The sequence below is a fragment of the Hyperolius riggenbachi genome, chromosome 2, assembly GCF_040937935.1.
Source record: "Hyperolius riggenbachi isolate aHypRig1 chromosome 2, aHypRig1.pri, whole genome shotgun sequence".
NCBI lineage: Eukaryota > Metazoa > Chordata > Amphibia > Anura > Hyperoliidae > Hyperolius > Hyperolius riggenbachi.
The window spans coordinates 59,034,166-59,048,570 of NC_090647.1; the positions used below are offsets into that span (position 1 = coordinate 59,034,166).

Here is a 14,405-nt window from a genome sequence, read left to right on the forward strand (position 1 = left end):
AGTCCCCTATATGAGTGCAATGTTCTAAGTGTGATATTGAATACAGCAGTATACCGTTGGTTATGTGGTGCTTGTACATGGACTTTGCACAAAACTATAATTGACTTATAGTACAATTCTCCTAAGGATTGAGGAGTTCCCTATATGAGCGCAGTGTTTTAAGTGTGATTTCATTTTATAGTTTAAATTTTATGTTTCTCGCGATCGTGGTCCTTCAAGCAACAAGTTCAATCCAGATAAATGACGCAGAAGGCAATTTCCACAACTTTCAAACTTCTTTTATTTGCTGAAAAAAAACTACAACAGAAGAAATTTCTCTCCAGAACAAAGAAAAAGAATTCCGTCGCCACCTGGTGATCACAAAAGAGATTACAAAGGACACTTCAGATTGGTAGGTGGCCGCTTCCATGTTCTCATATTGCACTTTACCTTTGTTCACTTACAACATTTGCATACAAAATATCACAGCTTGGCGCCATCATTAGTACACTGATGAATGAAGGTAAAATGATTCCAAGTAAACATATCAAACACTTAAAAGAAAAAAATAATATACACATATAAGGTCAAGTACAAAAGGCACCCTGCTCTCTGGATAGGAAGAGGATGGGGTGCAGAAAACTATGTGCAAAACTTCATTTTTGGTCAGCTTTTCCTAACCCAACCTCTACATGGACTCAGCTGCGGAGTTCAGGCCTCATGGCTGCCGGGCTGAGCGGGGGGGGGGGCTCGAAACCCCTTGTTTTCTGGGAGGACACGTAATACTTTGAAAGGACAGCAGGCACCTTGGGAAAGCCACAAAGGTTCTAAAGAATCTTGACACAAAGCAATATGCCCATGTGAAACGCGTCAGTAGAAGCTGCCAGTCTCCGCCTCCTGGCCCGCCTACCCCTTCTGGGGCAGTGATGTCACGCATGAACTATTCGAGTTCATGGCCCTAAATCTAATACAGGAACAGAGATCAATGATTTTTTTCTGCATGAGGCAAATATAAATGTGATCATTTTGATCAGATGACCGATTTAGGTGTCTCTTACTGGCTGACTGTGATCATGTGACCCTGTCTCATTCTTCTGCTTGTTGTTTTCACCCAAGCAGGAAGCAGAGGAGACAGTGGCTGTCCAATCAGAGATTCACAAATCAATCAGCTGATCAAATCAATCACCTATGTATCCATGGATACTCCTCAAGGAGGATTTCTGTTGAATAAACATCTTTAGGCAGGAGCAGTTAGTCAGGCAAGGACCACGTCTACCTAAGCCCTCTTAGACAAGCAGTGTGCTTTATGACAGATTAGAGAAAGGGGCAGTGACATATCACATAGGTAATCATGCATATGGGCATTTGTAAGAGACAATTTAAAGGTTTTAAAGAATATTAACAACTCAGGCCATCTATTTCAGCTACAGGTAGGTGCTAAAGGCTGAAACCCTCCACTGGATTCCACGATACCAGCTGACCACTACACCAGTTTCTCACTAGGTGACCACTAGCTACCGGTTAAGTGATTGGCAGCTAGTGGCTCTTGCTTGATTTCTTGCCCTTCCTTTGTCAGGGGAGTTTTGTCTTTTGAATGCTACAAAAGCTGCAATGAACATATGGATGGCACAGGTCACTATGGCTATTAAAAAAGGCCTAGATGGTGTTGGAGGACTTGTTTTATTCAGCATGGTGGCAGGCCCCGTTATAGGACATTCATGACAATTCATGTTCAAAAATGACAAATTCCTCTAAAACAAAATTATTTTTTTCTCCCTGTTCGGTCTTCTAAATTAGTACAGACAGAGCAGGGCGGAATTGCCCAACAGGCTGGCAATTCTGGGCTGTGCCCTATATAATGCCACTCTATGTGTGTACGTAGGCCAGGGCCAGGTGCGCCCAATGCCAGGACCCCAGGGCTTGCATGTAAGGTGATCAAGCAAGCCTGCTCAGACACACCCCTACTGCATGATCAAGGGGAATATGAGACTATGGGCTCGATTCAGTAAACGGTGCTAACCCAGTTAGCACGCCTAAAGGCTTTGGGCATGTTAACTAGGGTGCTAAGTAGTTAGCACATACAAACTACTTAGCACCGTAGTTAGCACATGCAAACTTAGCACCATAGTTAGCACATGCAAACTACTTAGCACCGTAGTCAGGGCCGGATTTATACTTTTTACCGCCCAAGGCCAACTATATCGTCTGTATGGTTGTTAGCTCTGTGTGCCCCAACGAGAATTCTCCTTACTTTCCATCATTGGTGTCACAGACAATAGCTATTTTAGTAATATGCGTATAGATTATATGTTATGTTTTGAACTTTTGTGGTATGCTTGCCATCTCGTTAATGATGGACCCAATGTGTCACCATGAGAGTTAGGCTGATGTGTACCTGCAGGATAGAGCTTACATATCTTGCAGGGACAGCACAAGTACAGGACAGAGAGTCCAAAGGTTAACCCTGTCCTTGTAGATAGAGATGGCTGCATAGAACAGCTTTACTGCCACTCACTGAGCCGCCCCTAAACTTCTGGTGCCCTAGGCCATGGCCTATGTGGCCTTGCCAGAAATCCGGCCCTGACCGTAGTTAGGACATGCAAACTACTACTTAGCACCGTGCTAACTAGGGTGGTAAGCTCCATGGTTAGATACCCCTGGTCTTGCTAATTATGATCTTGTAAAAGATAGAATATTTGGAAATTTAAATTCAATCTGAGCTCTATATATTATGTGACGATCATTATATTATTGTTCACAATACCGCTCATCTTCCACAGTGATAATTGATGCTGAAGCTACTGTTGGAAAAGTTAGGAGGAGCACTGCTACACTGCATATTCTGTCATATGTTCCTTTTCTTTGTTGAATAAACACTGATTTTTTTTTTTTTAAAACTAGGGTGCTAAGTAGTTTACATGTGCTAACTACGGTGCTAAGTAGTTTACATGTGCTAACTATGGTGCTAAGTAGTTTGCATGTGCTAACTACTTAGCACGTGCAAAGCATGTTAGCACATGCAAAGTGGCTTTTCACTGGTGTGCTAACACTTAGCACCCTTTTCTGACTCAAGCCCTATGCCTTATTGCAAGCTGCAGTAATTGCACACGCCCCTCTGGGGCAGGCTTTCTCAACTCAGTCATCAAGTAGCCCCAACAGTGCAGGTTTTGTGGAAATCTGCAGAGGTAGTTAATGAGCTCTGCTGAGACACTAATTACCCCACCTGTGAGTGTTTGTGGTTTTTTGCAAAACATGTACTATTGGGGGTACTTGAGGACTGAGTTGAGAAACCCTGCTCTAGGGTGAATACAAGTTCAGCATTGCCACAGGCATCTATAGCTAGGAAAAAAATGATCAACACAATGGCTCCCTCAGCTGTGGTATAACACAGACAGGACTGTCCTATGTCTATCCTACACTTAGGTTGGATGTTCGTTTGATTTTTTTTTAACCATTTACGTACCAGAAGTCTCTGGGGTTCACTGATGTCACGCCCCACAGACCCGCCGCTCTCGCTGTTCATGCTGCCCTCATCGCTGCAGCCCTCTAGCTCTGCTGTTGGTGTGACAGCAGTGCTTCCTGAGCCGGCCAGGAGTGGATTTCATTGGCTCCTGACCCTGTGATCACTGTGAACCAATCACAGTGATCACAGGGTCAGGAGCCAATGCAAAAGCACCGGTGACTGAATAGCTGTGGCCCATCTGTATGACTAAAACCAGTCTAAATCCAAATGCCCACATGCATGAGCCCATAACGCAAAGCGAGCACACAGAGGTAATTATAGCCTAGTAATACAATAAACTTATTGCTCTTGGTTTCAGGGATGCAATCTCCGATAGTCAGTCTTGCCACTAGAACATCTCGCCTAATGATTTGTCGGAGGTGATTAAGCCTTTACCAGTGCACACTGCAGCAAGCCATTTGCTTCAACAGCTTCAGTAATTAGCCTAAATATGCTTCAGAACATTACAAAATATATATATAATATTTAAAAAAAAAAAAAAAAAAAAAAAAAAAAAAGACAGCCAGGCTATGCTGTCATAGTCGTCGTGAAATCCCAGCACACTAATAAACCAGTGGCTTCCTTAGTTGTGCTCATCAGCATCATCCAATCATTCTGCTAGCATGGATGAGCTGGGATCATTTTTGCTTTCCAAACTAACAAACAAAAAAATAAAATTCACAAACAGAAGTGGGCAGAGTAACCAACATAAACAAAAGCCATGCGAGACAATCGAGAGAAAGCGACTTATCAATAAGCAATATGCTGCCTCAGTGCCGCTTCCTAGTAAAGGTGACTGCCCATAAAAGTAGTTTGACTAGTCTGATCATGTGACAGACTCACAACTCCGATCGACTAGTCATGATCACTTCCTGTTTCTAGCCCACACAGGAATGGCCTCACATGATAAAATCAATCTTATTCTTCTCTGTTAGTTAAATTTAAAGTGTAAGTGTACTTATACTTAAGTGGGGTTAAAATGTCCTAAATTCTGGATCTGATCAATAATGCCGTATACTTGCATTACGGATTTGAATCCCATTTCTAGAATATAGGGATGTCTTCCACACTATGTACAGTAAAAGCCGTGATGATGATGACGACAGTAAAATGGCCATAGCTGTTCCCCATTTGGGAATTATGCTACTCAATGTCCCCACTGCTTCCAAACTATATCTTCCCTTCACTCTTGTTGTAAATTGTCGCTTACCACCCCTGGGTGGCATTCAGTCACATGACAACTTGTCAAGAGATGATATGTGAAGGTCCATACCCCAAAGCAATTTTTTGGACAAATTTGTCATGGCAAACGATCTTTTTTGCGATAGTGCATAACACGGTTTAACAAAAATTTGTTTCAACAGAGGCCATCTGCAGCGAACATTTTTAAATGACCGCCATGTTGGATCATATCGTGGAGGATCTTTCTGATCCCCCTGACTTTCATGGTAATTTGCCAACAACATGTAAACGATCGTTTACAAAATCGTTCATTTTCAAGGTCGCCAAGGACGCTTGCAGATTTGGCCAGATTGGTCATGGAACGATTGTTCGCTGGTGAGATCCTGTGATCCATCTGGCCATGGGTACAGTGCTTTAGGGCCCTTATCCACCAGCGCGTTTGCGCTGGCTGAATCGCAAAAACGCAAACCGCTAGCGATTTTACAATCGCTACGGTTTGCTTTTTAACATAAGAATCGCGGTAGGTCATTTCCACTACCGCGATTCGTTTTTGTCAGGAACGCGAACGTGCGGCGGAGCGATATTTGCCGCGATTTTGCTATGCAGTGCATAGCATAGCAAAATCGTGGCGGCGAACGTCGGGGAATCGCCGGTAATTGCGATTCAGCAATCGCTAGCGTTCAGCGTGAACGCTAGCGATTGCTAGTGGAAAAGGGCCCTTAGACAGATTTTTTGTTACTAAAATTGGCATAACTTTAAGTATAGGTACACAAATACTTCACATTTGTGTTTTTGTCTGCTTACATAGCCCTCTTAAAAATAAAATATTAGCTAGGACTCTGCTCAAAAAAATAATACTCATATAACGGAAAAAAAACGACCAAAACCAATATTTTAGCTGTGCTTGATGGACTGCTAACTGAATGGCAGGTTGACTTGTCACGCCCCCTCAGGGTAGGGAGCTTTTAGCCCCCAACCAAGTGCTGTAGCTACAAGAGAAGTTCAATGAGATGCAAATCATTTCAGCTTGTATGTAAACTGTGTGCAGCCGAGAACTGGGTGGTCAAATGCAGTGGCGCAGCTAAAATGCATGGGGTGCCCCCAACAAGTGTATCCACAAAAACACCTGATCTGAAGTATATTCCCCTGTATTGGAGGAAGCGAAGGTTAGTAGTTGGGGGCCCCCCACAACTCGGTACCCCCCTGCCATCACATGGGCGGCTTCCTTTTAGTTATACCCCTGGGCAAATGCACTTGTCCGTTTTAATTGGCCCTGTTCCAAAGCTACATAGAAACTGGAATACATCTCATTGACCATCCCAAGCAGTTACGTAAAAAGCTATGTAGTGGTGGTAATAGAACAAACTTGGAGACTGCACACAAAAGGCTTCTTAAAGTAACATTATTAACAGCATACGGAGCAAGCAGAGGCACACCACATGTTTTGGGCGTGGCCTTTCTTCAGGTGAGGCAGGGCCACGCCCGAAACATGTCGCGTGCCTCTGCTCGCTTACAACTGAGGAAGGGCCACACCCATAACATGTTGTGTGCCTCTGCTTGCTCACACCTGAGGAAAGGCCACGCCAAAACATGTCACATGCCTCTGCTTGCTCACACCTGATTAATGGCCATGCCAAAAACATGTCGTGTGCCTCTGCTTGCTCACACTTGAGGAAGGACCACACCCGAAACATGTCACGTGCCTCTGCTTGCTCTGCATGTTGTCAATACAGTTACTTTAAAAGCCTTTTGTGTGCAGTCTCCGAGTTTGTTCTACTGCACGGGTCTGCAGGAGTGGTGTACCTGCAGGGGGCTTGCTCAACTTCCGGGTCTGGCGTCAAAGACCTGTAAAGGCGGTTCAGTGTGGCTGTCCTGCAATGTAATGGTGGTAAACCTTCCCTCCCTGATGAACTCCTATGGGGCAGAAAAAAAACAAAGAATTGGGGGTAGGGTCCAGCTACTATTTGTACTTCGGAAAAGAGGGTTCCCTTGGAACATACCAATGGAAAATGTTGCCACTGAAGATTTTTCAAAAGATATACAAAAAGCCTGCAATATTACTTTTTCAGTAGAAATGGCCTCAAAAGTCATGTAGATTGTTTTACATTTTCATGTAAGGTAGGAAAGGCAGTTTAGCAACTATCAAAAATATATCCCCCCCTCCCTCCAAACAGCCTGAGATAAAGTCAGGGCATTTCAACCCATCTGTTCAAACTCCAGGTACAAAGAGGCCACGGTGTAATAAACTGGAATTCGTGTTACCGAGAGGCTACCCAGAGTAGTACCTCAGAGTATTACCCAGACTATTACCTCAGCAGCTCACATTTTCAACTCTAAAAAACTTCAGTAAAATGGATTTTCTACAAAACACAAGTCTGGTGAGCCCGAAACATACATTCCCCAAAGAATAAGGCCTAGCTTTTTCTTAGTCATACTTTCTAAAATAAACATCTATAGCTAAACATCCATCGAATTGTTTGGATGTAATGTTTAGTAGCTTATGCTTACGCAATGGCCTTTGCGGGCCACTAATATGGCACATAATAAAGCCCCCTATCCAAATAAAATCTTTTTTTCCCACCTACTACCCCACTCATCCACTAGGAACAAATTTTCATACCTCTAGTTTATACTTGGCTGCTGCTCTCAAGTCTCCCTGAAGGAGAGTTGCCTTCTGGGAGCGAGAGGAGTGGCCAGGCTGCTAGCCAATCACTCTACCCTTCAACCCAATGGGGATAGATAAAGGATCGGCACAAGTAATGGAGGAGGTGTGGTTTCACCACAGTCTCCCAGGAAGTGGGAGGCCCGGTTAATCGCTCCCAGGAAGTTAGAGGCCCTGTCACTCAGGGGACCTAAACGTGGAGCTGAACAGTCACATTTTGATATTCCTACTTTCCCCCATAGATTAGAGGTATTGAAATGTCTTACTGTTGGCTGAGCAGGCCCTAGGGAAGGAGAGGTTGCGAGTGGTGAGGGCTTTAAGGGTGTTCCGAATAACAGGCCAGTAAAACCCGAGTAACAAAAGTGTTCTGTATAAAAGGGGGTTTGAAAACTTTTCGGTACAGACTATGTAAACGGATACTGGTGCAGTGAAGAGCCACATTTTTCAGCCCACAGCTGACTTCCTGCCCAGCATTCACATTGTATAATTTTGATTTTTATTCTCTCAACATTCCTCACAGAAATTTACGTTCTAAGAGTTGCCCCAAATCAATGAAGCAATTGACAGGTTTACCATCTATGACAAAATCTGACAAAACAGCAGCTCCCCTTAGTTTACCTACATCAGCTGCAAAATACTTGTGATTCTCTGAAGTCGAGATGTGGAAGAAAACAAAACAGGTGGTATTCTACCTTAGGGGACCCAGCAGGAAACCTCATAGGGAAATTCCGCTAACGTAATTAGGTGGGCCGCACCCTCTCGTACCTCTAGATTACAGAGATAGATTGTACTTAAACCACTCCCACACTATTCGGCCAATCACAATGCTTTTTGCTGTAGAAGGTGCTGTGATTGGAGAAGTTGTTACCACATCTCAAGGGATTAAAGACTTGGTAAAATAAGGTAGCAGCTGAAACTGTAGACAGCATTCTGTACAGCTGCAACAGCTCCTCTGCTATTTTATGTAAATAAGGGATAGCTTCTGCCCTGTCAAATCTAGTCCTTGGAGAAAAAAAAAATACATGCAATGCAATAGGCGGAATAAAATGTCACCGACTCTTGAGGAGAGAAGGTCAATATCTCCTACAGACAGAAAACAGACAATTGGTTAGAACAAATGGTGGAAGTAATCACATGACAACAAGCCAGTCAGAGGCTTGCAAACTGATCAAATCACATGATCAACAGTTCCTGTTTTACTGTACGCGATTTTGCTTATCGAAATAGCTCTATAGAAGAGATTCATCATCTCTATTTCTGAACGGTGTACCTCTACCTGGGATTTGTGTTTTAAGTGCACACTGCATTGCTCACAACGGTAATAAAAAGAAAAAACACCAAGAGCCCCTCAGCTATGCTCGTTTGCTGAAAAAGAGAGTAGTAAAGAGAGATTTAAAGGACCTGTCCATACAAAACAAATCATTTGGATAGATGCTGGCAGGCAGAATCACTTACCGGCTTCTTGTATCCCTAGGAGACAGACCACACTGCAGGAAGGCTTAAAGGGAACCGAGCACCATTTTTAGCACCCAGGGCATCTCAACAACACATTCAAAATGCGTTCTAACAATGTGGCTGATTAATTAAAAAAAAAAAAAAACACTTTCAAATTTATCTCTTTTTTTTTTTTTTACATTTAAAAGTTTAGCAGAGGCTTTTATTACCCTACCCTCTGTGGGCGACAGGGCCTGCCCGACCGCAGAAGCTTCAGACAGATAAGGACCAATGTAAATATTTTTTGCACACTTAAGCGGGGGTGGGGTGGGGGGGGGGGGGCAGAAACAGTTTAGAGAAGACACAGATGCTGTCTTCACACCTGCCCCTGGATAAATAAGCGCAGCTAGAAGGGGAGTGGGAACATGGCAGCTCCTACAGCTATTAGAAACCAGGAGAAATTGCAGGTAAAAATGGTGCTTGGTTCCCTTTCACATTAAGAGCCCCACCCACATCTCCAATCACAATGTAGTCTTTAAGGTGGCCACACACGGTACAATAAAAGGATCCGATTTTACAGAAATTCGATAAAAACGATTGTATCTCCAGAAAAAAATCGAAAGCTTTTTTTCATTCGACTGAAAAATCTGATTTCCCTTTTTTTTCGATTTATATCGATCCGGAATGCCAGATATTTCTCTTTAATTTTTGTTTTAAAAGATTGTATGGTGTGTGTTAGATTGCCAATTTATTAATATACACACTATAGCAATTTTCTCAGAGTTTCCAATCAGTTTTATCATAATTGGGGGGAAACTGAACATATGTGTGTGGTACATTGGTCATATTTTTGAAATGTTACAATCCATCAGAAAAATTGATTGCAATTCTTAAATTGAACAGATATTTAAAAAATGTTGTATGGTGTGTGGCCATCTTAAGGGTGATGGAGTTGGTATCCTGGAGATAGACAGGGGCAGGGTGAAATGCTATAATGTTCAATGGCTGTGATGTCAGACAACCCTGTCCAGCCTAGTAGAAGGCCCGCCCCTGACCTACCTTCTAGCTTTATTGGGTAAACAGAAGGTGATGTCACCACTGATTGCAACAACCAACATGGCCTGAAGGGGCACTAGGTCACCACATAACCAGCACTTATGTTTGTAAGTAGACCGATCCTTTCGGTAAAGTTTTGGTTAGACAGACACTTTAAGGAGTATGAAAAGATTGCAGAGCTTTGCGCTTCAGTAGCATGCCGCAGAATATGTTTAGGTATAGAGAACATTCACATTTTTCAAGCCGCAAAATCTGCTATCCGTGTTTTATTTCCCCCCTCGGCAGAGTTGGCGAAGCACCAAGCCCAGCTCCGGAGAACATGGAGGCAGAAGCAGCTAAGGTAATACATATAAAGATCTAAAAATTCAATTTATGGCACAGACTTCGCTTTTTTAACCAATTTACTGGCAGACTGGTTAAAAAGCACCATGGAACTTATTCAAAAAAGCAGCGCAACTGGGGAGCTGGAGTGCAAACTGCAGTCACAAGCAGCAACCAATCAGAATTAAACTGCAACTCTTGTCGCTACTCTACTCAAGGGGACCCAGCAGGAAACCTCATAGGCAAATTCCATGAATGTGATTGGGTGAATGGCACCCTTTCCGACCTTTAGATAGGTTGTAGTAAACTACACCCACACTATTCGGCCAATCACAAAGCTTTGTGCTGTGGAGGGTGCTGTGATTGGAGAACTGTTCCTTATGAGGTTTCCTGTTGGATCCGCTAAAGTAGACTAGCGCCCAACTTTTTGCTGAACAGAACTGTGCTGCTTGGGCAGCGGGTGGGGGGTGGAGCAGAAATTGATTGCTAGCAGGGATGAGCTAGAACTGGCTCACTACAAAATGAACATGGGAAGAGGACATTTTTATGTACCATAAATGCCATTAAAGGATAACTGAAGGGAAAAAAAGTGCCCAATTTGGGTACTTATCTAGGCAGATGGAAGCCTCTTGATAAATCCAAAGGCTTCCGACCTCCTGCTTCTCCGCGCCGTTCCACCACAAAATCTTTGACAAGCCCTTGTCTATGGCTCGGGCATGCACAGTAGTAGGGCCTCTGTTATGCTTCGTTGTAAAACAAAGTTGAGCCCGATCAGGTCCATACTACTACACATGTGCGAGCAGTCTGCACAGTAGCATGTACCCGATCGGGTTAGGCTTTTTCCACCAAAGCGGGTTGGTGCTGTTGTGTAGGCGCATTGTGGCGACCTTCAGGAGCAATCATCGCTGGAATGGAGGGATGGGGGAAGCCTCTGGAGGGTCCAAAGGTTTCCGTCTAATGAGGTATCTAACTTTTTGTTTAAAGAAACTCACATTATTACTTTATAGCGGTCTGAGTGTTCGGATAAACTTTTCAGACTGCAAATTTGCAAAAATTAGAATTTACGATTCTGCTCTAACTTATAGCACCACAAGTTATTGTGTTAAGGATCTTTAGTAACAATAAACGACTAGGATATTACATTGGCCATGATATGATCTGTCAAAGCAAATATCTAAATATGTCATCTAATGAATTAATACAAATGCCAGATGATCATTTTTCCATGTGATGAAAAAAAGTCTTCTTAAAAATCTGATCATCTGTAAGAGACGGGGCTAAGAGAGAAGCAGGCCTGGTGGGAGGAACTACTGCTGCTTGGGTTGTATCATCCCACTATTCAGGTTGCAAGACGATGGGCACAGACTGAACTCTCAGAGAAGATTTGTGCCATGAGATCCATAAGCATTCTGGAATCCACCGTTTAACGCAGGATGCTGGCTGGGAAGGACTGTGTGACCACTCAGCTAGCAAAATGACTTATGGTAGTAAAGCTTCCTCTTCCTTTGCCAATTCTGGAATGAGCTGGAACATTCAAACTGAGGTGTTCTAGTACATTCCTACCTCATAGGACTCCTCTGCTTTCTGGCAACCTTGTAAAGAATTCTGTTCACCCTTACTTAGATGGCTGTCTATGGCTCACAGATAAGAGTTAATATTTTATATATACTTTTCGAGAGACCTCCAGAGGTACCACAACCTACTGGATCTAGCACAGGAACACAGAAAGCTCAAAGGCCATAACAAAAACATCCTGGTCTCCAACTGGCCTAAGCCACTGGCTGGAGAGGGAGGGGATTTCCCTTCACCTGTTCAAAGGCAGTCTAAAGACTCCGCAGTGGACCAAACCATATTTTTCACCCCTCTCATACCCTGGCCAAGAAGGAGCAGATTATTATTCTTGAGTGAGTTGCTTCAGGTGCCTGCAAATTGCAGATTATCGCTTGCTCTTCCCATTGCGTCTTTTAATAAGTCCTTTTGTGCATTAATTAGACAGTACAGCTTATTTTCCTGTGTATGTGTGTTTTTTGTATTTTTTTGTCTTTTTTTTTGTCTTATATAAACAAAGCACTACACTTAACTGGAACGAGGCAAACCCAAATTTCTACATCTACAAAGGTATGTACAAAAAGAAAAAAAAATCCAACGAAAATGAATCCTGTGTCTAAACAAAAAACTCTGAAGAAGCAGTGTGGATTAGTTACTGCCCAAAAACGTAAAAAAAAAGGAAAAAAAAATATGTATATTATAGTAGTGCCATTTTGCTAACATTAGTAAAGATAAAGCATTGTAGAAAATAGAACACAGATGATTGCACGTTACTGCCGCACTGAGCGGGCCAGCGTTGACACGAGAAATGCATATGTTTGATGCTACATGACAGGGGCCGCTGCCGAAGCCAATGGTGACGTTGCGCAGGGTGTTGGAGGTGGTGGGCGGGGCCTCAGGTCAGGTGTTGGGTGATTGCACGGAGAGCATAGAGGAGTTCTGCCTGCATGCGAGCCTCCATCAGAAGCAGGTTGACGTGGACCTGGAAGAACAGAAAAAGGAGAGCTTGTTAGGAAAGATTACAGTAGAACTTCACTGAAAGATTGTAGTAGGGGGAATAAATGAATACATTGCAAAGTAGGAAGTTAAAAAAATAGAAACCCAAATTAAGAAATGATTGCTAATTCATAATGTAATTCATTCATGTTGTTTTATCTACCGTGAGCCTGGAGGTCAACATCTTTACTACTGGCAGACAAGAAAAACAAAAACAGCACCAACTGCCATTACGCATTTTGAAACAGCCATTATTTCCTACAATGCAACGAGGTTCACAGATAGTTAACTGTCAGGGCCATGGCCCTGGAATCACACTGTGGGAGGGGCTTCACCACAATATCAGCCATACAGATGTCAAACTATTAAAGAGAAGCTAAAGATTTCTCAGTAGGGGTATCGCCTACTGATTGGGGATGAAGTTCGGTCCTGGGTTAAAAATACTCTTAAGTCACATATTTTCACTTCAGGTTTGCTGCCTAAACCCAGAATCTGGCTAAACCTAAAATGGAACTAGGCAAATTCTAAATCCTATGAGGTTGGCAAGTGAATATAAACAGGAAATAAATGCATGGTGGTGGAGAGAATTTGGCTCTAGTCTACTTTAGGAGACCCAGCAGGAATCCTCATAGGGAACAGTTGTCCAATCACAGCATCCTCTGTAAGTGGTTGTGATTGGACAAACCATGTGGATGTAGTTTACTACAACCGATTGGGAACCTAGCAGTTTTCTTTTTTTTCTATTGTAATGTTTTTTGTTTTTTATTAAACATTTTATTTGGGTATTTTTGGGAGGGTGGGATGTAAATAGTAATTTTTTTATGTAAATATATGTATTTTTGTAGATGTAGGTATACTTTTTGCTCACAAGATAGCAGCCATGAGTTTGTTTACATGATGTCACTCTAAGCGTAACATGTACGCTTAGAGGAACGTAGGGGGATGCAAGAGGCAGAAAAAGCGAGGCTTCCGAGAGAAGCGGTCGCTTTTTCTGTGGGGGAGAGGAATCAATCATTGGGCACCATGTCCCGACTGATTGATTCCTGGGCTAACGATCCGCGGCCGGGAGCGTGCGTGCATGCGCGTGATCGGCCGCCGGGTGTGCACATGGCCTTCTGGACGTAGCTTCTACGTCCAGAAGGCTTAAATGGTTAAAGGACAACCGAGGAGAAATGTGACATGATGAGAAAGATATGTGTACCGGTATGTACAATGCCATGCACACAAATAACTGTGCTGTGTTCCTTTTTTTCTTTCTATGTCTGAAAAGGTCAAAAATCAGGTATGTAATTGACCGTTTCTATCTGGGTCGAACTGGGTCAGACTATAGCATAACCTTCACTGATAGGTAATTACGGCCATAAAACACTTTCCTGTCAGTAAATGGCTTCTGAGAGCAGGAAATAGAAAAAAAGGGTCAATAATTCATAGATTTGAGCTCTGGCATACTTCAATAAAAGGTGTCATTGAGCAGAGACATTTAAACAGTAAAAACAAACTAGATTTAAATATAAAATAAAACTGTAGGGTATCTAAAAAACTAATTTTTAGGAGAAGGAGGATGGATACTATAGTTTATCTCTTCAGTTTATTTTCACCTCGGATGTCCTTTAACCTCCCCAGCGGTATGGACAGAAATGTCCATCCATAAAATCATGTTATGAACAGTATAAACGTACATACACATCAATACTCTCCTGCACTGTATACTAGACCCTTGCTTGA

The 14,405-nt window shown here is 42.9% G+C and overlaps 1 protein-coding gene across 2 annotated transcripts in view; it reads right to left on the bottom strand.

Moving 5' to 3' along the window:
• Window positions 1-256: 256 nt before the first annotated feature.
• Window positions 257-14,405, bottom strand: part of SESN3 (sestrin 3) — a 145,673-nt gene continuing 131,524 nt past the window's right edge. For both annotated transcript variants that reach the window (XM_068266836.1, XM_068266835.1), the window contains one exon: window positions 257-12,666. In XM_068266836.1, coding sequence (XP_068122937.1) covers window positions 12,580-12,666 — 87 coding nt within the window. In that variant the 3' untranslated portion in view covers window positions 257-12,579. The remainder of the gene's footprint in view (window positions 12,667-14,405) is intronic.